At 40.2% G+C, this 21,741-nt stretch overlaps 1 protein-coding gene across 3 annotated transcripts in view; it reads left to right on the top strand.

Annotated features, from left to right (window-relative positions):
• The first annotated feature begins 606 nt into the window (after positions 1-606).
• LOC135709451 (uncharacterized) overlaps positions 607-21,741 on the top strand; it is a 187,581-nt gene continuing 166,446 nt past the window's right edge. For all 3 annotated transcript variants that reach the window (XM_065231796.1, XM_065231797.1, XM_065231795.1), the window contains exon 1: positions 607-1,468. In XM_065231796.1, coding sequence (XP_065087868.1) covers positions 607-1,468 — 862 coding nt within the window. The remainder of the gene's footprint in view (positions 1,469-21,741) is intronic.

Below are 21,741 nucleotides of genomic sequence, written 5' to 3'. Positions count from 1 at the left end.
CACTTAAGGCCAACGAACTGTCTTCCACCCAGCTCGCAATCCCCCCCACCCCTTTTTTCCCTAACGAGCATGCAAGTAATGTAAACGATCACAAGCTCGTTTACCGCGAATGTAAACAAAAGCAGTGCGTATTTTGTGCGACACGCATCGGCTGAAAGAAAAACTGCTTCGTACCGGTTCTCGGTGAAGTCGCTTGGATTCCGATCCGATGAGGATACACAAACAATCATCCTCCCCCTCCCGGCCAGGAATCCTAACCTACGCAACATAGGCCAGAATCGGAACTGGAAAATCTCAACGGCTTCTTCGTCGTCGGTGCAGAAGGCCTACGAAAATAGAAGAATGATTTCGAGTGCGTGATATGAATGATGGTTAAGACGACGACAAGGACGACGGTGCTGCCGAGGACGGCTCAATGAAACACAGCTTTGCTCAAGGACTTAAAAATAACTCTCGTGGTTAGATGGAAGCCGAGGCAGTATTTATTTTTCCGGTCGGGTTGTTGTTGAAGAGAAATTTTGTGAATCAGTCGTGAAGATTTTCGCTTTGTGTCTGGAAGAAGATCAAACGGTCGGTTGGTCGGTCGCACGCGCATCTCAGATTTGAATGTGCAGAGCCGGTGCCGAATTCCAAAAACTGGAGCACAGCGGGGGAAGAAGATGTTGCCACCGATTTGCCAAGTTGCGACCTGTGAAAATGCGCGTTCCATCGTCAGTCGCGGCTGGGCTAAAATTAGACAACGGCATAAATTATGTAAAGTGTGCTGCTGCCCGAAATAACGCGTCGATCGCGCCAATTTATCGCTTGAACAGCAATTCCAACAGCCGAGCGCCAGTCTTGCTGGAGAGTATCCCCAGAAGCGGTAGTAGCATTAGCATAAGTGGCCCCAGTGGCGGTGACGACCTAGCACAACAGCAACGAGAAGACAACAGTAACAGATACAGCAGTCTCCAAAGTAGACCTCGGGGTCGTCGTCGCGGACGTCGACGGCCAAAGTGTGTCTGGATGTGGCGGCGCTGGTTCAACTCTCTCCCATCCTTGGTTTCCTCCCTTCTAGTTTCCATTCCCGCCAATCTACCATCCCCTTCGTCGCCGACGACAGTACCTGTCCACCTGTCACAGCTGCGACCATTGCAGCAGAAGAAATATAAATCCCAGAAATCCCTCTGTCAAGCCGACAGTGTTGCCAGCTATGCACGTAAAGAAGCAGAAGAAGAAAAAGAAGAAAACGATAATCTTAGTGCGGTGGCGGTGAATGGCAGTGGTAGTGAATGTGAAAACAGTGATTACAGTCAACCACGAGTGACAACGGGAAGTGGCAGTAGCAGTAGGGGGCGGTGGCATCGTCCCGCAAGGAGTTGTCACCGATCGTCGTCGTCGTCGGTGCTCGGTGGTATCTTCGGTGGCATCGATGTTAAGTTGGTGCTGGTGATTATGGTGCTAATTGGCGTTATTGATTACTCGGAAGGTAATTTTCTTTACACGCACGCAGTGTATCTCATTTCTTGTAGGTTTATTATGCACATGTTATGTTTGCATTTGCAGTAGATAATTACAGGATAGCCACTAATGAGATGGCTAAATAAGTTATTGAGTACAAGATGATAGTGTTTGAATTATGACACCAGTATGTGGCGGGGCAGAAGCGAAATGCTTTCCGACAAAACCGACATTGGCGCAGTGGTTGATTTTTTTAAAAATGGTCAACTTATGACCATTTTATGAAAGAATTATCTTTGAATAAAATGGTTTTAGGGTAAATGACGGTTTCAGTCTAGGTTTCAGTAATATATTTACCTATTATCATCAGGGGATCATCAATTGTGGAAATACGACGATCTGTCACCTTACAATTCTACTCAGATTCTTCTTGATTTATTTATTAATTCTTCTCGTCATTCTCTAATACACTTCCTAAACTTAACTATTATCCACTTCATATTCTCTATGAAATTTTCTTCATGAACTCAACTTTCTATCCTCAGAGAACGTTATATAAATATTCACTATATTTGACAAATCTCAGGTAAATATGACACAGAAGGATTCTATTTTCATTAACATAGGTTTCAAAGATCTGATGTCATGATTATCTGAGATTTGTTAAATGATGTAAATATTTACACCGCTTCAATCTGAGAATTCCCATGATATTCGAATCCCTTGCAAATTCAGTAGTTCTCAGAATACCGTTGAGATAACTGGTAGAATGCCTATAATCGCATATAAGTCCTCTATGGATTTTCGTTAATTTTAAGATAATAACGCTATCCACTATCAATTGGCATCTACTTTCATATTACGTGATAAAACTACGGAATTTAATCATGAAAAATGTGAAAACAACATTATATCAGTTTTTCCCATCAAGCAAAGCAATCGCATATCAGGGGGAGAGGTAGCTCATCGATTCTTCCGGTTCACCTCCTAGCATCGTGCTATAAGGTACCAGGCGATAACCAGTGTAGTTGATCGATAGCTCGTTGACGTCATTTCGTTGACGTCTGCAATGGGAAATTCTCATAGCAGGCGTTGACGATGGGACGTTGTCGAGTTGTTGAATAGCAACTATTGTGGTAACTCACCGATTACCTGTCGATCTACCAAATTTGGAAAGACGTCTGCATTGAATTGTCTCATATAATAATATTCCGCCCACTATATCACAAGAAATTGCGAGTAGCTGAGTGGAATGGAGATAAGTTAAGCATTGGGTACAGGACCAAGTCTCCCCTGGGTGGTGCCAAAAGATGAGCGCAATAGAATTATCAAGTTGCCATAAGGCACGGAATGAGACTATTGCATGACTGGGTAGTCAAAGTCTTCCATTCGTTAGTCATTTCAGGTGGATTAGAACAGGTTTAGGTTGGCGTTGGCCAGATTTGGATTTTTCAGATGTAATCCTGGATAGGACCCTGTCATTGAACGTCGCGTGAAAGTGGAACTTAATGAAGGCCTAAGTACTTTTTCGTAGTTTTTAGTTTTCGGATTTGAAAGATCGTCGGTTACAGTGGCCTGCTTACTGAGCAGAAAAACGCGGTCCCAGGTCCTTACATATCAAATAGATTTATGGTAAAATCGAACGGCGCCAGTGGTGTAGTGGTAAGCGTGATTACCTCTCACCTCAGCAGGCCTGGGTTCAATACCAGTCGGCGCCGCCGGGATGTTCTGAGGCATAACATCTCTGATCACGCCTTCCTTCGGATGGGAAGTAAAGCCGTTGGTCCCCGGTTCATGAGTTGATGGATCGATAGGTAGGATCCAGGTGTGGGAGCTGCCTTCCTGGCACGTCGGTAGCATTGGTGCTCAGCACGGAAAACAAGATCGACGGAAAAAACAAACCAAAGGAAAAAAAATATATGGTAAAAATCGCTTGTGTATCGTGTATTTTGCGAAACTCGTTGTTGTCGTTGGTTCCGGGTTTGAATGGATACACAAATTTGAGCAACGGTATTATGTGATATGAGGGGCTCGGTGGCCTTAGAGCAACCGTTTTTGCTTACTGAGTAGAACATCATGAGTCTAATCTCAGGCCCATCCACATTCAAGATTCGTCGATCGTTTTATTTGTTAATATGACTACATGGTAATAACAGCAACTCGGTGATTAAAAAGGTGCTCGTCTGCCTAGTGACAAACGTTTTTGCTTACTGAGCAGAAGACCGTGGGTTTAGTCCCAAGCTCCTTCGCGTTATATGATCGTTAGGACATCAATTCAGCTTATCGTTTACCAAAACGAACCCTGCTGCAAACCCAACCCTCTTATCCAACATCCCAGTGATTCCTCGTGGAAGTGCAGAGGTGTTCTCGGCTTCCATCAAAGCAAGTGTCATGTCAACACAATCCTTCCCATTCCTTTCTTGACCTGTGTTCGGGCGCGGCCAGCGTTGGTATTGCCTAATTTAAGATCACCAGTTTTTACACATTGAGGATGATTGCAAGTCCCAAGCATCGTCTATTGGTTCTCTGTGTAATTACAGCTGATCTGGCAGTAACAGAGTAGCAACCGTGGGCGGTCAATCAAGCTCAAGCTCAAGCTCAAGCAAAGCAATCGCATATCAGTCCCACACTGATTTTTTTTATTAAAGAGACTTTCAACCTTGGGCTGCTTTGTCCCCACCCTGAAATTATATCGTCCATAAGTTAAGTTATAGTTATGTTTTTTTTTTTTTTGAATCGCCATAGTTTCACTGTGAGTGTTCACTCGGCTGTCGACAAAAGCAGACCACTCTCGATGTGTGCTACGCGATCGTCTGTTTTTTCGGCAGCAACCATTGTGTGGTCCTCCTCATTGTTCTTCATCAGCAGTTCTTTCGGTCGATGCGTCGTCGACTTTGGAAAGCAACCGTTTCGTGATGAGTGTGTGAGTGCAGACCACTTTTTGCGTCCATTGCTGCAATGGACGCGCTCTGACCCTCGTTGGCGTACAACAATTTGCCATACAATGAAACTACTGGAAACGGCTCCAGTTCAGATGGAGGAGGCTTTTTGGATAGCGGAAGATAAAGTGTTTATTGTGTTGTACCTTTTGACTATAGCTTTAAGATGTATTGTATAGTGACCATGAATCCTCGGCTCTGTAAAGTTAATTCGGTTGAGCCTTACCAAATAAATTAATGAACAACAAAAAAAAAATAGTTTCACTGATATAACAAACCATGTAAGCTGCATTGCTACTAATTTTAACTTGTGAAAATTATCGATTAATTTACTTTGATTTTTTTTAAATGTTTACATGGAAATTGCACTTCTTAACTTCAACCGCCATTTTCTCTATGCTTACTTTTTCCATATGAACCTGATATGAGATTATAGGCAGTAGAGTTCCTTTGAAACTATTTTCTAAATTATCATGAAATCCATAAGTTTTAATTGAATTCTTCTATAAGCCTTAGGAATCACCATTGTATTCATATGTAGATTTATTTCTAATGCATTTTAATACTCTTTAATATAACCTTTGAATACTAATCAAATTTTTCATGAGATTCTCCTCAAAATTTCCCTGAAATTCACACAATCTGCTCAGAATGCTTCTTAGCATTTCCCCCAAAATTTCCATCGAATTATGTTTTGAATGCACATCAACAAGGTTACTTCAATTAATTTCGAATAAATTAAAGTTTTATGCTATTATGGAATCATAAGGTATTTTGTATTTGAAAGTTACAATAAAAGATTACATGGAATGTGTCTGCACATAAAACTTGCCAAAAGAATGACAGGTGAAGAATATGTGAGAGAAAATTATTAAATTGATTATTGCGACTCTCATAAACAATCATCGGCATGTTTTATTTGTTATACTTATTGTTCATTAAAAACACAAAATACATTTATAATGTCTTATGAATCCATAATCCCGTAAAACATTTTTTATGCAAAATGAATGGAAGTAGCCCTGCTCTCCACATTTTCCTTAAAATCACTACTTTGGTATTCTCGTTATATATCGCATAACGTTCTCCTTACATTTTTTTTATAGAATTCACCTCAGTATTACCCTGGAGTTCTATTCATACTTGCCTATGAATTCTCCTGAGTATCTTGTATCTGAAATCAGGAGGCCCTCAGAATTACATTGGAATTATATTTAGACCTACCTTGCATACAGTTATTACACTTCACGTTAAGTTCTCCTCACAATTCCCTTTGAATTCTCCTCACCTATCTTGAAATTCATAACAGAATTAATTTGACATTGTACCATGCATACCCAAGGATTTTGTTTTTCATAATGACATTGGAACTATTAGTTTTGTGTTCTCCTCAAAGTTCCTAAGGAGTTCTCATCAAAGACTCTTTCAGTAATACTACGAAGTGCCGTGATCGTAAAAAACCAGCATTTAAAATTTTAGATTACTGTTTTAAAATCTGGAATTTCCCTGCGCTTTGGTCAGAGAGCGTATAGGGCGTCGTTGTACCAATTTGGTCGTGACACATTTCGAGTATGAAAGAGTAATTGCAGTTAGATCAAAATTACCTGAGAAAAATGCAAGTACTTTCGCAGATTATCCGAAGTTGCGATAGTTAAGGTATAGTCACAGACAAGCAGACATAACACTCTTAAAACGTTCATCGAAATGTTCTTAACGGTCAATTTTAAATGTTCCTTAGTTGGTAGTACCACCACTTGTGGTGCACATAATCAATTCCCTATTGTTTGACGTTTACACACTACAACCATCTGTTGAGTGTATTGCCCATTAAAAGATATACGACAGATGGCGGTAGGGTTTACAATGATAATTGTTCAATGTGTTGTGTCTGCTTGTCTGTGATATAACATTGAGGTAACGTTAGGATAAAATCTAAACATTGAGAAATATAACGCATCACTTTCAGAAATACTTCACTTCGCAACCGATGAACCATTCTGACGGCCATATGAGTACCCAAGTAACCATATAGTCGCAATATAGCTTGTATATTTTTACTTTGCTTGAGTATGGTTAGTTGGGGAATCTGATGAAACTGTCACTTCTTGAAACTGATCCCTTTCGTATTTCTTTCATTTTCTTTTCGCACACGGAGCGCTCGGTTGACCAGCGACTTTGGACGTGAGCCTCGTCCCAGATCACCATGGCAATTCAATGACAAATGGTGGACATAAAACCGACCAAAAAAGGCGGAATCATATTAGAACCAACCAAGGACGATCTACGGAAGGAAATTGCCGGTGAAGCACGGAATGAAATACGAAGCGTTAGAGAAAAAGTCCAAGGGATTCCAAAAGAAGCAGTTAACGACGGCGGAAGAGCAAAATATGGTGAAAGCTTTCCAATTTTTTAAAAATTAAATATCACAATTAAACCAAATACATGCCAGGTTTGAAAATATATATTTTCGAACCTGGAAGGGTGTATGTATCACCAATATCCATTTGATAACGGTGATGCATACATGCGGGGCTTATTGTGAGTGAAAGTAACCTCGGAATGGGCGTGACTCTCCAGACATTTTGAAATGGGTTGCTGGATTTGCAATAGAGCTATCACCTTCTAGCTCCCGGACTTAAGCTGTCTACAATGACCATAAATGCGACATTGTACACATAACACTGCCGGCCAGTGGTGGTTAGAGGGCAATGAGGTACAGAGAGAGGTGAAGCAGATCGTGAAATATGGTTGTATTAGTAATCAAAAAATCAACCTAAACGCAAGTAGTGACGTCACTAATTGCATGTATCATACAGGGGTTTTACTCACACAACTTAACCGACTGCTCCACCTCAGTAATCCAGCTCATTGGTTAAAGGGAATACACACACATACACACACACACTGCACTATGGGCAAAAATGGGTCCAAAATTACCCTAAATTCAATATCTCAACACGCTGAATTCCGGCCATGAAAAACGACTTTTCCGAAGTGAAATCGTCCGGGGAATCGATTGCACGTGGTCCCCGTATTCCCCTAATATCTCATTAACTGTTGTTTAAAGACGTAGTATTCTAAAACCATGCATAAAGTGCTTATGTTTTACGAAAAATAGAGCTGTGAAAAAACATTTCCTCCAAAAAGTAGATGAAAATGGGGTAAAATGGTCCAAAACACATACCTACAAGGCTCTCTGGTCTATGAGACCACGTGCAATCGATTCCCCGGACAATTTCCCTTCGGAAAAGTCGTTTTTCATGGCCGGAATTCAGCGTGCTGTTGAGATATTGAATTTTGGGTAATTTTGGACCCATTTTTGCCTATAGTGAACTGTTTTCAAATCTGGAATCTCTTCTTCTTCTTCGCATTTCAAGCTTATTGCGTATGGCATTATTAGCTTATTGCGTGCTCTCAACTTAGTGTTGTAGATGCACTTCCACAGTTATGAATTGAGAGCTTTCGATGCCTGTACCATTTTTGCATTAGTATAATTGTGTGGCAGGTACAATCATACTCTATGCCCAGGGAAATCGAGAAATTTTCCAACCCGAAAAATTCCTAGACCGGGCCGGGAATCGAAACCAGCCACCTCCAGCATGGTCTTGCTTTGTAGCTGCGCCTTTACCGACTGAGCTAAGGGAGGCCCCAATCTGGAATCTCAGAAAATATGAATCCCACACAACTCACGAGTGACCTAAATGAACATGAGCTCAGGGATTAAAAAAAAACGTATCTTCCGATGTTAGGCTTTGCAATCATTGCAATCAACATTTAAAAAGAAATCGAGAATTGACAAAACAACTAAAGTTATATGGACTTCTTGCATGTTATAAAGACTTCTCGGAAGTGCTGCTGACATCTTGAATATTCTACGGACTACACAGAAATTCATTGGATTTTTCGAAAGTTCAATTTTTTTTTTAAAGATCCGCGGGTCTCTTAGAAGTTCTATGGACTTCTTGGATTTTCAGCGAACTTCTCGAAAGTTCTATGGGCTTCTGGAACATTTTATGGACTTTTCGAAAGATCTCGGTCCGTTTAGATATTCTACTGATTTTGAGAAGTTCTAAGAACTTCTCACAAATACTACATACTTCCCGGAAGTTCTACGGTCTATTTGGAAGCTCTACAAGCTTCATGGAACTTCGACTTCGACTATACTTATTGAATATTCTATAGACGTCTCGGATATTTTAGGGAGTTCAACGGACTTCTCAAGTTTTAAAAGAAAAGCTCATAGAACTTCCATTTCCGACATTTCGTAACATCTTTGCTATTCCCCGACAGTTTCATTAACCCTATTTTTTTCCTCTGCGGAATAATAGTCCCATGGCGAACATTTAAATCGATTGTCAAGTACCATCACTTTACAATGTACACGAAAAGTTTTCTACTTTTTTCAGAAAATGTCGCGAAAATTACCAAAACTATGAGCCCATGAAGAAAAAAAAATCTACAACAGTGTTTTTCTCAGCTTGCTCTATTTCAACGAATGGGACAACTTTGTTGAAAAGGGCAGTATTTGTCACAGAACTTCTGAAAATTCATCAAAATTCACGGTATTTTCAAATTTCTCTATTTTTCGCCTCTCGATTTCCAGGTTCACTGGTCCACAGCAAAAAATTAATTTCAATATCACATCAAAGGGGCTGCACTTCAAAACGGACAAAATTATCATTAATACAGTGCATGAACTGATATAACATTTCTTTTACTGCATTTGTTTATTTCTGCGGCCATAAAAATTACATGAGATTTTCGACAATGATTGATGTGTGCAATATCTGCCATTCTTAAATGAATATCTGCTCTTAAATCGATGAATTTAGATTCACTCTCCAAGCATAGCTGTCTTATGTCCAATTTAAACCACTTTTCTGAAAATACTCTGAAATAAATAAGGGATCGTCGTTTGGTTAAAAACCTTTAAAATTAATTGCCAATCAAACTTCGAAATAATAAGGGATTGTGATAACGTAATTTTCAAGGAAGTGGTCGAAAAATTGTGCCAATATGTGATAGAGAGGGGGAAAGGGTGTTAATTTTGGGAAAAAAAAATTTGCTTGACATAATTAATGAACGCTTCTTTTCGACACTTAGCCCCACAATCGATGAAGGCTACTGTCAAACGTTGTATGTAGTGGATTGTTAATTGGTTGTCCATGCAGATTTGCCGTCAATGATCGATGGTTGAGTTGTAACGGAGGCTTATGTTATTATATATTCATGAAATAGGCTTAAGCAAAGAAATCTTAATTGTAAAGATTCAACATTGTCCTACACCTGCATGGATCGGACCATGGTTCCATCTGTGCTGTACAGTTAGCAACTTCAGTAACCAGCTTTACGGAGCAGCAACCTGTAGAGCCCGGTGTACGAACTGCAGTCAGTCGCTCTCACCACCGGCTTATTTCCCCTTTTTGACGACTCCAACCACGGCCGGCGTCAGGTGCGGGAGGACGCCGGAATCGTGGTTTACGCTTTTTTATGATTTTAATTATTTCGCTTGACGGGGCGACCCGGCAATTTCCTTTTCTTATTTTCCCTCCTTTTGGTGTATGTTCATCAAGTGTTCGTATGTAAGGGAGAACAGTCCATAATGCACCCTTGGGGTAAAATGGCCCCGTGCGGGTTTTCGTTGCTTTCTCATTACTAATTCTGGGATTGTATGTACCAGAATGCTAGTTGAAGTACTTAACTTGCAATAATGCTCGTTAAATTCACAAATTCACAATCGGAAAGCTATGCGGGGCCATTTTACCCCAGGGGTGCATTTTAGACCACCATACCCTACCCCACCTACCTACTTACTCCAACCGACTGCTAACTCCAACGGGGTTCGATGGAAGGAGAATGCCCGTAGTCGCTCCTTTATGGCCGCGTGCCGATATTTTTTGAGCAGCTTCTGCTTCTTATTCATCTTGATTCATTTTTTTTGCGAAAGAGAAAGAGAGGCGTGTGCAAGTTGCCTGAGTCCGGAAAGTGCAACGACTGACAGGCTGCAACGCGCGAGCGATGCATATTGTGCAGTGAATTAAACCCAAACGACAGGCCACGCGAATGCTCTTCACACACGAAAGGTAATGGCACTCCAAGGAGCGAGTGAGTGAGCGAGTGGAAAGGAGGACTCTATCGTCGTAATATTTCTCCCCGCTGCTGCTGGCGCTGCTCCCTCGCTCGGGGTATGTTTATTTGCCAAGTTTATTACACGCGAGAGTGGCATCGTCCCCACTTCAGGCCCATTATTGTTGTAGAGAGAAACCACTTATTATTTACCGTCATTCTTAGATGTCATATCTGGGGAGATTTTTATAGACCTCCATGCGGAGTGTCCACCACCGAGCCAGAGCCGAGTTACGTGCCCATAGCCGTCGCAGAAATACGATGTTTGATCATCAATTAAGGTTCATTGTCTGGTTGGATTAGTTCTTCTGAGCAAGGTTGCCTACTTTCATAAAATTATTCGCGCGCCTTCGGAAAACTTAACAATCCCATGCAAACACCTCCGGGGACTTTAATTGCAACAAATCTATTAAAACCAAACATTCAACTGTAAATCGCACTGAACCGGTTGTCCATGTACGACCTCAATAGTAACATCGCACATCACCACCACCAGGCCCGGCATCTTCTGATGTGATCACTACAAATTAATTGAAAAATAAAGATATTCATTAAATTAATTAAAAGAAAACGGTGACCTGCGCACCTTGACTTGGACGAGATGTGCGCTCGGATGGGTTGTGGGGTTATTGCATTATGCGCCCGGTTTCTGTTGTAAGCACTTGTTAGTGCAGAAGAAAGTGCAGAATAAGAAGGAGCCTTTATGCTGCGGCAGCAGTCCTACGTGAAATGAAAGAAAAAGATTCCGCTGCATTCATTCGAAAACAAGCTCATAAATCAAACTTTGTTTGGTTTGGGAAGTAAATCACCATGGGAATGACATTTATGTGTAATCTGCTAATGATAGTGCAAGAGTTTTATTTTGTGTAACTGCAGAATACATGTTGAATATTCATGAACAGAAATACCGTTGTGCACCGAACTCCAGATCCTCAAGCCACAATCCAAAGCATGACATCCAACAAGGCTTGCAAGGTCCATCGCGTATCAGCAGAGATCCTCACACGAAGCCAAAAAATTACCCAAAATTAAATTCTTTTGACTCATCTCCCATTTTCCGTTCAATAAGTCAATTTTCAGTAAACAGCTTAAAGTAGTTTACATTTGACTACGGCATAAATAATTACTTACTCGTGAGAATTTTCTACCCAAAATTAAGTTCAGTTGACTCAAATTTCAGAATATCTCATATACTCACTAGTAGCTTATTGAACGATAGTCATGAGAAAATCGAATCTCTCGTTCCGTTTTTGACAACAACAAAAAGTGAGAGTGGGATGCAAAACTCAAAATTACCCAAACTTAAGTAAAAAGAACTTGAATTCAGGGTATTTTTTTTTCTCTGTGCAAAGCTATTCTCACAAGTGTTGCAACAATTATTCTGTAATATATGGAGCATCATGGAATTCTGGTTGACTGAATACAGGCATAGGCGTAGCCAGAAGAGAGTAGTTCAGTGAAATTTTTTTTTTACGTAGGACTACGTCTTTGATTTCTATATGGGGGTACACTTTGTGAAAACTGAAAATGGCACATGTAACCAAATTATGAAAGATTTTGAACATAAATAACTCAGCTGCCCCTGAACCAATTTCAATAATTTTATCACCATTCGATCAGGGCTACGCTTACGTATCGATATCAATGCTTTTGAATGTTTAAGTTCAACAAGAAACTATTGAAAAAGTAGTAAATGTCAAGCATTGTCCAAAAGCGTCAAACAAATCCATCAATTACGTACATGCATATGCTGCTTCCCCAGCACAGTCGTCAGAGAGTAGTAAGTAGACGAAACAAGTCGAAGTGGCATTCGCCTCCGATCCTCGGGCGCGTGCGAATAGGGAAGACCGAATTGCGTAATATTTTGCACACTCATCGCCATATTCAGAACCACACGCTCCCAACGACCACACAAAATGCTCTACAGAGTTGTAATCTAATATCCAGGGCCTGCCATTCGTCGTCTGGCTCGATGTGGTGGTGTCAAGCTCATCTCCGGTCTGATGTACGAGGAAACCCGAGGTGTGCTAAGGTGTGCCGAGAAAATGTAATCCGTGATGCCGTCACTGAACACGCAGCTGCCTACATGTCATCATCATCTTCCAAAGGCTTTAAGCCTGTACTACCATCGGCCCTTTTCAGGGCCACCAACATTTTCCAAAAGAGTTAATTTTCTGAACATGTCCCAACTAAAATTCATATCAAAAGGTTCTTTTCAATCATAGTCATACTAAGAGTATAAACAGAGAGAACCCCGCTAAAATTCCTGTTCCTACACAAAACACAAGCTCCTGCTGCAGTTAACAAAATCATTTATTATATCATACCACGTAGTCCTACGTCATCATTGTGTACAACCCCATTGGGCTGTCCCTTGTAGTTTTTTTAATTAATTTTATTCGTTATTTCAAGATTCCTGACAAATGTTAAAATTTTCAAAACTTCGAACTATCATATTTTTTTTTTCAAGATTTCGGAACCTCGAAATTTGCTTGAATTGCGGAAACATGTCATTTTTCGAAGGCCATGTTATTGAGCTGCCTTGATTTTTTTTAAAAATAGTTTGGATCTTTTCTTTAGAATTTTGTGATAAAGTTCGGGTGCATTATTGTGATAATCTCAAGAAAACTTCAGGGAAGTTAAATCAACTTAAGAAAAATTAAGAAAGCTACACAGAAGCTCCAAGAATTCCACAGATGTTCAGAAAACTTCAGGGAAGTTCAGGCATCTTATGGGCAGCCTAATGAATTTCTGAAAAACTTTAGGAACATCACCAGCAGAATAGTGAGAACTTTTAGAAAGTACCGTGAACGTCAGGAAGCTTAAGAGATCTTCTGGACAGTCTGAGGAATGAAAAGAAATGCCGAGAACTTCATGAAAACTTCATAAGCTAACTACGGGAACATAACTCAAGTTTTATAGTGGTTTTAAAGCATACTACAAGTCTTAATCATGGTCTACAGAACCTTCATAAAACCAAAATTGTTACTTGGGAAGGGAACTTCCGAAAAAAAAAATCTGGAATTTGTCGGAAACTTCAGGGAAGCTTAAAGAATTTCAAAGTACCTCCAATAGCTTCGGAAAAACTGCATAAACTTTTAAGAAAATCTGAGAAATTTAGGGATATCTAGAGAACTTTAGGGAAGTCAAAAGAGTTGTGAAGGTAATTTGAGCAAAAGCTAATCTAACATCAACACAGGCAGTTCAGGAAGGCATCCTGAAAAATGATAAATATACCTCCATCATTGTATGTTGCACATCAGAGATTCACAAAATATATCAAAACGGCCAACCCTACTGTGCAGCATTTAAGGGACAAGATAATTCAGAAACATCGAACCTGTTCAAATCAAAGATGATGTGAAAACACGATGCTTCAGAATCCAATAAATGGATGAAACGTGGAGATTTTGTACAATACGTTCCGTTGAATTGTTATTTATAAATGATTCGTCGTTGGGAGCATCTAGTCTAAAAACGTCAAGCGATGTTGACGTAGGAGGAGGGAAAAGGAGGAAAGCACCCTAGTCCTATCTATCCTTGTAAGAAAACTGAGAAAAGATGGGCCTCTAATCAATATACAGGAAAAGTTAGCGAAATTTCACAATGATTCGAGAACTTTTCCTTTTGTGAGCTTCATAAAATTTCGCGAAGTTTTCCAACGCTGAACACACGAATTGAGAACTATATTTCAGAAGAGCGAAATAGAACGAGATTACATTATAAATTTAAGTACATACAAATGCAAACAAACGAAAAGAACTTATTCAATTTCATAATGTTGTACTTCTAATATTTCCAAACTAGTTTAAAAGCTATTAAGATCCATTATGGCCACAAAAAGGGAACTTTCAAGTACAAAAACATTACTGAAGACATCAAACGTCTAAAACCAGAATCAAAAGTACTAGGACGACTCTCTTGCCGAATGAACCTTTGGGCAAATCTGTGCTGGAACTCGTTCCCAACCTACATTACAGCATGAAAGTGGCTCTTGGAAATGATGTCTAAGACAAAGTTGTAGGAAACTGATAAAAGGTACTGAAACAGGTGAATACATAAACAGGAACAAACTCACCAGTGAACCAAAAATTTCACTGACCGTTACATCTCCTAATTCTAGCTCAACATTTCACAACATTCCATAAAAACTTTAAAGAAACTCTTGCACAGTCCGCCTCCAATCAGAACCCTCGGGCCATCCTGCCAATCACTTAGTAACAATTCTGATGAAAAGGATGCGATAAAAAAAAATGCATTTTGGAACACTAAAGTTCATTTCTAGAACTATGTTATCGAGCTAAAACGCGATGAAAAAAAAAAGTCCAGAAAAAATAAAACCGAAAATTTGACATTTGAAATTTTTTCGCGTCCTTACAGAAGCAGAGCACACTTCAATCTATGGAGATAATTTGAGAAAAATTGTGGAAACTTTTAAGAAGTTCCAAGCATCTCAAAGAAGCTTAGTGGTCTAGAGAGCTTTAAGGAATTTCAGAGATCTTAAAGGCAGTTTCAATAACTTCAGGGATGCTCCGAGAACTTCAAGAAAGTTCAAACATTCAGGGAAGGTTGAAGATCTGTAATCGTAAGTTCCAATCAATTTAGGCCCATTTCATAAGCTTTGGAAACACGTCGAGAACTCTTATGAAGATCCGAGAAGATCAAATATGAGTCCGATCCATTTTCCGTGAAAGCTTTAATTAGAAAAGCTCTGACAAGAGCAGATCAGTCGTTCTCTTCGTATACCATAGCCATAAACACGAAGCATTCCACGGTTATCAAAGCTCACTTCATCAAATAATATCCGGTTGTGATAATCCCAGTTGATACCATGTAGCTCTGCGCAGAACCGCATGATATCGTCTTTTCAGATTTGAACTATTTTTCTTTCAATACCTTTCCATGTAAGTCCTTGATGATGAGGCAAAAAAACTTAAGATTCTCATAAGGCTCAACTTATTAACGACATATCAATTTCATAAGCGTGACTTATGAATTATGTTCGTCTAACGTGAGGTAGGTCTTATAGGTCTTTAATCATATCATTTTAAACAGCATTGAAAGACGAGTGGTCATCTCACAAGTCCCGTAATCTCAACGTCCATAGTTTGATTCCAGTCTGCTTCGTTTCATTATTTTTTTGTCAACATTATTTTTCAAAAGGCAAATCAATGAAATTCAAACCGATTTCTTGTGGCTAAAATTCATAAGTGGATATTATGGAATTCTTACGTCCATTTGGCTTAGTGATAGGATACGGCAGATAGAAGAAGTCGTTTACCTGACCAAATTTCTTCGCTATCCTAGAATATTCCTTGCGTGAAAATGTCCACTTTAGTTGATAATTAGTTATCCAATTATTGATCGTTAATTTGTGTTTTCGATATGATTTGGCCAGCTTGGTCTTCAAAATCACAAGGAAGAAATATCCATACAAGCAGCTAATCAAAACACATGAAGCAACTAATGATACAGACAAAACGCTTTCTACGACTACTACGAAAAACTATCTCTGCAACACAGCTCGATCAGAGTGGAAGAAGGATAATGACATATTGCTTGCCTGCTTTGTTGCAGGAGGAGGGCATTATTGCTTGGTCAGAATCGGGAAAAGACGTAAATATAGGGGAAAATGGCTCTAATGTTGGCTTATGGATCTAAGATTGGGCCCATCGCTAAAAAATCAATTTTATCTAGATGAACGCGTGCGTCATTGGGACGGTACTAATGGATATTTTTGGACGCTTTTGAAAATTTAGTCGATTGCTGAATATACGTGTGGGCCCAAATTACGGGCATTTAGGCCAACAGTACATCCATTTCCCCTATGCATATTATTTTCGGCGTTACTTCGTGAAGCAGCTTGCCACCAATTTGGTCGTTTCCTTCTATCGGCTCGATTGAGCTGTGGGGCCGAGGCTGTTTCTCATGAAAAAAAAAATGGAAAAAGATTATATCATCATTGCTTTCTATTTCTGACAAAGCGTTGATCCCTTGTCATTTTGTCATTTGGAGATCTTATTGATTCCTTGCATATAAGGCATGATTAGGTTGGACTTCATTTCCTCTTCCATCATATGAAGCACGCTGCATGCTTATAAACATACAAACATTAAAAGAGCGTCGTGAATATGCAATGGTTTCATTTGTAAATGATATCGTTTCGCAGCGAATTGACTCAACAGAACTTTTATCAAAATTAAATTTCTATGCACCCACTCGGCAACTCCGAAATCGAAATTTATTTGCCATAAAACATCATCGCACAAATTATGCAAAATATGGGCCATTAAACCGCATGATGGCCTCTTACAATAAACACTGCGAAACCATTGACTTTACAATGTCTCGGCATAAACTAAAGCAATATTTTTATTCCATAAGAAATAACAACTCATAAAAGAAAAGACAAGAAAGCTGACACTACTTTTTTTTTATAAATATATATTTAAGAAAACAAAACTGTATTAGTTCTACGTTGGTTGACGAAATAAATAAATAAATGATAATCAGTGTTCTCTGATGCACACCGTTTGGTAACCTCGTGCAGAATATCTGTATGAATATGTATAAGATATTATCTCCTGCTCAGGAAACTACGCTATGTGTCGTTCAGCCGACTCAAAATTGAGTCAAGTTGACTCAATTTCGGCAAATGTGGATTTACTCAAAAGTGAGTTGAATTTTCTAGGAAAAAGCCGTGGAAAACCAGGAAAAACTTCACGAAAATGAAAATGAAAAAACTCAGTCTAGGATTATACTATTAAATTGAGTGAAACCTTATTTTATCTAGTTTATTTATTTGGAAGGCTCAATCGTGTTAGCTTTACGGAGCCGATAATTCATTGTCCATTGTTTTAACAAGATTCACTTATTTCTATGTCTAGTAGGAGTTGGGCCGAATACTCGCGGCTTACCCGAGGTTAGAAGGGTACATTATCGAAGTATAGGATCAGATGAGGAGCTTGGAAGGTGGGGTGTTGCTGTCTTATTAGAGCGGTAGTGCGGTTCTAGATTTGTATAGAGCCGGGGGAACAAGACAAACAAAAACTAATAAAGAGAGACAAAAGACAAAGGAATTAAATTATTAAAGGGTGATACGGTCGAAATTTGGTCAATATCAACTTGACGTATTTCTTTCAATTTTGCATTTAAAAAACCTGAACACCCCTCATTTTGAAGGTGTGTGTGTGTAGAATGTTGCTCCTATTTTGATTTTGGAATTCACTCTTCAGTTGTCAAAATGCCGTCCAAGCAAGAAGAGCAGCGTATCAAAATTTTGCTCACGCATCGCGAAAATCCGAGCTACTCGCACGCAAAGTTGGCAAAATCGCTAAAATTTGCCAAATCAACCGTTACAAATGTAATTAAAGTGTTTGGGGAACGTTTGTCGACAGCCAGGAAATCTGGATCGGGGGGGAAATCGAAAACCGGAAGCCGCTGAGACGACAAAGAGAGTTGCCGGTAGTTTCAAGCGAAACCCTAACCTCTCTCTCCGAGATGCCGCAAATAAGCTGGGTGTATCGTCTACAACCGTGCATCGAGCCAAAAAACGAGCCGGACTATCGACTTACAAGAAGGTAGTGACTCCAAATCGCGATGATAAACAAAATACGACGGCCAAAGCGCGATCCCGGAGGCTGTACACGACGATGCTGACGAAGTTTGACTGCGTGGTAATGGACGACGAAACCTACGTCAAAGCCGACTACAAGCAGCTTCCGGGACAGGAGTTTTATACGGCAAACGGAAGGGGAAAGGTAGCAGATGTTTTCAAGCACATAAAACTGTCAAAGTTCGCAAAGAAATATCTGGTTTGGCAAGCCATCTGTACCTGTGGCTTGAAAAGCAGCATTTTCATAGCTTCCGGGACTGTCAACCAAGAAATTTACGTGAAAGAGTGTTTGAATAAACGTCTGCTGCCTTTCCTGAAGAAACACGGTTGTTCCGTACTGTTTTGGCCGGATTTGGCATCTTGCCATTACGGTAAAAAGGCCATGGAGTGGTACGCCGCCAACAACGTGCAGGTGGTTCCCAAGGACAAGAACCCTCCCAACACGCCAGAGCTCCGCCCAATTGAGAAATACTGGGCTATTGTCAAGCGGAACCTAAAGAAGACCAAAAAAACTGCTAAGGGCGAGCAGCAGTTCAAGGCAAACTGGCTTTCTGCGGCGAAGAAGGTGGACAAGGTGGCTGTACAAAATCTGATGGCAGGGGTCAAGCGTAAGGCCTGGCAATTCGGATTTGGAAAAGCGGAAGCATAACTGAATATTTTTCCTGAATTTTATACTAATTGAACTTGAAAAAGAAATTTAATTTGATTTTTTAAATAAACGATTTCACCGATTTACACGCGTTTTCCCTTGACCAAATTTTGACCGTATCACCCTTTATGCTAGACATTTGCAAAAACACATAAATCAACTCCATGCAGCGAAGATCGCGGGTTCCCAACATGTGTATGATAGGAATACAGAGTTGTCTTCGTTGGGCCTCGAGGGTATTCAAAAGTCGCTCTCTGGCGGCGTCATTATCCTTACATTGCCAAACTGCGTGATCGATGTCATCGTAACCGTTCCCACACCGACATATGCTGCTGTACACGAGGTTCATTCTATGGAGATGTGCATCTAGCGACTAGTGTGGTTGGACATAAGTCTACTCATCACGCGAATGAAGTCACGAATTAAGTCCAAGCCTTTAAACCACGCTTTAGAAGAAACATTAACAGTAGAGTCTGTTCCAGTTAGTATTTGGCCGCTTCTTTTTAATTACTGTAGCGCCTCTAGTTGTTGTAGCAAGAAACTATTGACAGCGTTTTGATCGGGAAGAATTTTTTATTTAGTAGTGAAAATTTCATCAGGAATCATGTCGTTATCGAAGATGGAACGTGACAGACGTTAAAAAATTCTGCACACTCTCATTTTGATGGACGATGAAACTTACGTAAAAATGGACTTTCGACAAGTCCCGGGCCAAAAATTGTTAATGGTAAGCCAGATGGGCTAGTTTAAAGGGATTCCCCTAACCTCTGGTCTAGCCACGGAGATCATCTGGGGTGGGCTACACTCGCCTTTTTTGTTGGCTAGCTCGAGCTTGAAACCCTGGAGCTACAAGGTCGGCTCCTGGCTTGTCGACACTGATCCGAAGTACAAAACACCTCTTTATCACTTTTCGCTCATTTATTACTTACGATTTCGGTGTCTGTAGTGTGTATGTGTGTGTAGTGCTGGCCAGCGATGACGGGATTCTGCAGCGGGTGGGGTTTTACGGCGGCGGACTGTTCACAGTATATGCCGGTGCTCGACGGTTGTCACCGTGTGGCACGACGAATGTGGCACTGGGGCTCGATCGGGTGATCGACGGTGGTCTCTCAGTGGTTGTCGGTGTCTTACCGATAGACGCTTGCTACACGGGTGTTGGCGTGTTAACGGACGCCCTCGTGATTTAGCTCGTAATTAATAGGTCCTGACTCCGTATTCGGTGGTATTAGCCGGTATTTGTTGGTAACTTTTCACTAATTTTTCCAAAACTTATAGCAAACTTGGCAGACTGAACTATCTCGCGCATTGGCTGAAGTGAAAGAGAACCTTCTCTTCAGTTTAACACAGTAGCTTCCCCCTTGACCTAAGCCCATTTCCACCTCCCTCCCACTTTTCCACCACCCCTTGTCCATATCCTTCTCCTGTTTCCAACGCCCACCTTAATCCTCACTCCTTCCCGTTATGTATTATGTGTTATGTGTTGTTGGTGTGACTGGGTTACAATTTTTAATTGGACCGTTGGCTTGGGAGTACATATTTACTTACATTCAAAACAAGACAATATTGCATACAAGAAACTAACATACAGATTAAATTCACAATTAATACACATATACCCTATTCCTCGCTCTCGCTATCTCCTGATTTTTCTCGTTCGAAGTAAACCAATAGGGTACAGGAACCAAAACGGTTACAAAATTTAACTTTTCTAAACGTAAGGGGGATGCTCCGGATAAATCCAAATTTGTATTTGCAGATAAATTTGCTCGCAAGTTGATGATTTGGCAAGGCATCTGCAGTTACGGAAAGAAAACAAAGATGTTCATCACTGGAGCGACTATGAATGGACAACTTTACAAAGAGGAGTGTCTCCAGAACACAATTTTGCCGTTCATTCAATCACACGAAGGTCCCGTAAAGTTCTGGCCTGACTTAGCCAGCTGCCATTACAGCCACGATGTCATAGAATGGTATAAGCAGAATAATGTCGATTTTATTGAGAAAAGTATCAAGCCACCAAATGGTCCAGATTTTCGACCACATTGAAAATTTTTGGGCAATTTGAAACAAATGTGGCAAAACAATCAAAACACCATCTTGATTGAAGAAGTGGTAGAAAAGGATGGTAGATGAGGTAGACAGTACTACTGTGCAAGACATTATGAGAGGTATTCCACGAAAAGTTCGAAAATTCATCCGAAAAGCTGACGAATAATGTTTGTTGTATTTTTCCCTTTAAGCTAAATAAAAATCCTACAAAATGATACCTTTAACGTTTTTGTACTTCATTTTCCCTTGCAGAAATGACCTATCTTGTGCGGCCAAATTCTAGATGGAACAGTCTTTAATTGAATGTCCAAGATTTCCAGGCTCCCAATCGGTCCAAAATTTGCCTGCGCGTCCACCTTTGCGAGAGAGTCCGCCTTCTCATTTCCTGGGATTAAGCAATGTGATCCATACAAAAGTAATCACGTATGATCTTTCGACCAGCACACTCAATGGCTCCCTTACCTTTGAAAGGAAATAAGATGAGTTCCTACCTGGTTTCATCGACCGAATAGCCTCTGAGTGAATCCTCAATCGATTTTTCTAATATTCGAAAAGTTTTCCCTATAAAAGTCCGAAAAAATCAACTCACTTTTGAGTAAATTCTCTTTTGCCAAAATTGAGTCGACTAAATTTTGAGTCGGACATTTTTGAGAAATAGTGCAAAATCTGTTTGTATGGCCGTGATTATCAAAAGAAAAATTCTATGAAAAGAATCAATCAAAGCAGATAGAACTTTTTGAAATGTTCATCTAGAAATAGCGATGATGATGATGTACCAAAATCTAACGATTTCTGCTACTTCTGTGACCGAATGGTACTAATATTCGTAAAATAGTTCTGGCAACTCTGTCACCGACTTTTTCCGAGCGCCTGATCGTAATCCTTACATTAACCACCCGCTATTAATTTCGTGCAAACTGCCG

Source organism: Ochlerotatus camptorhynchus, unplaced genomic scaffold (genome assembly GCF_037179485.1).
Source record: "Ochlerotatus camptorhynchus isolate MF236.1 unplaced genomic scaffold, CSIRO-AGI_Acam_v1.1 ptg000361l, whole genome shotgun sequence".
Classification (NCBI taxonomy): domain Eukaryota; kingdom Metazoa; phylum Arthropoda; class Insecta; order Diptera; family Culicidae; genus Ochlerotatus; species Ochlerotatus camptorhynchus.
The sequence above is the reverse complement of the archived record's forward strand: the minus strand, read 5'-3'. Positions and strand labels throughout refer to the sequence as shown.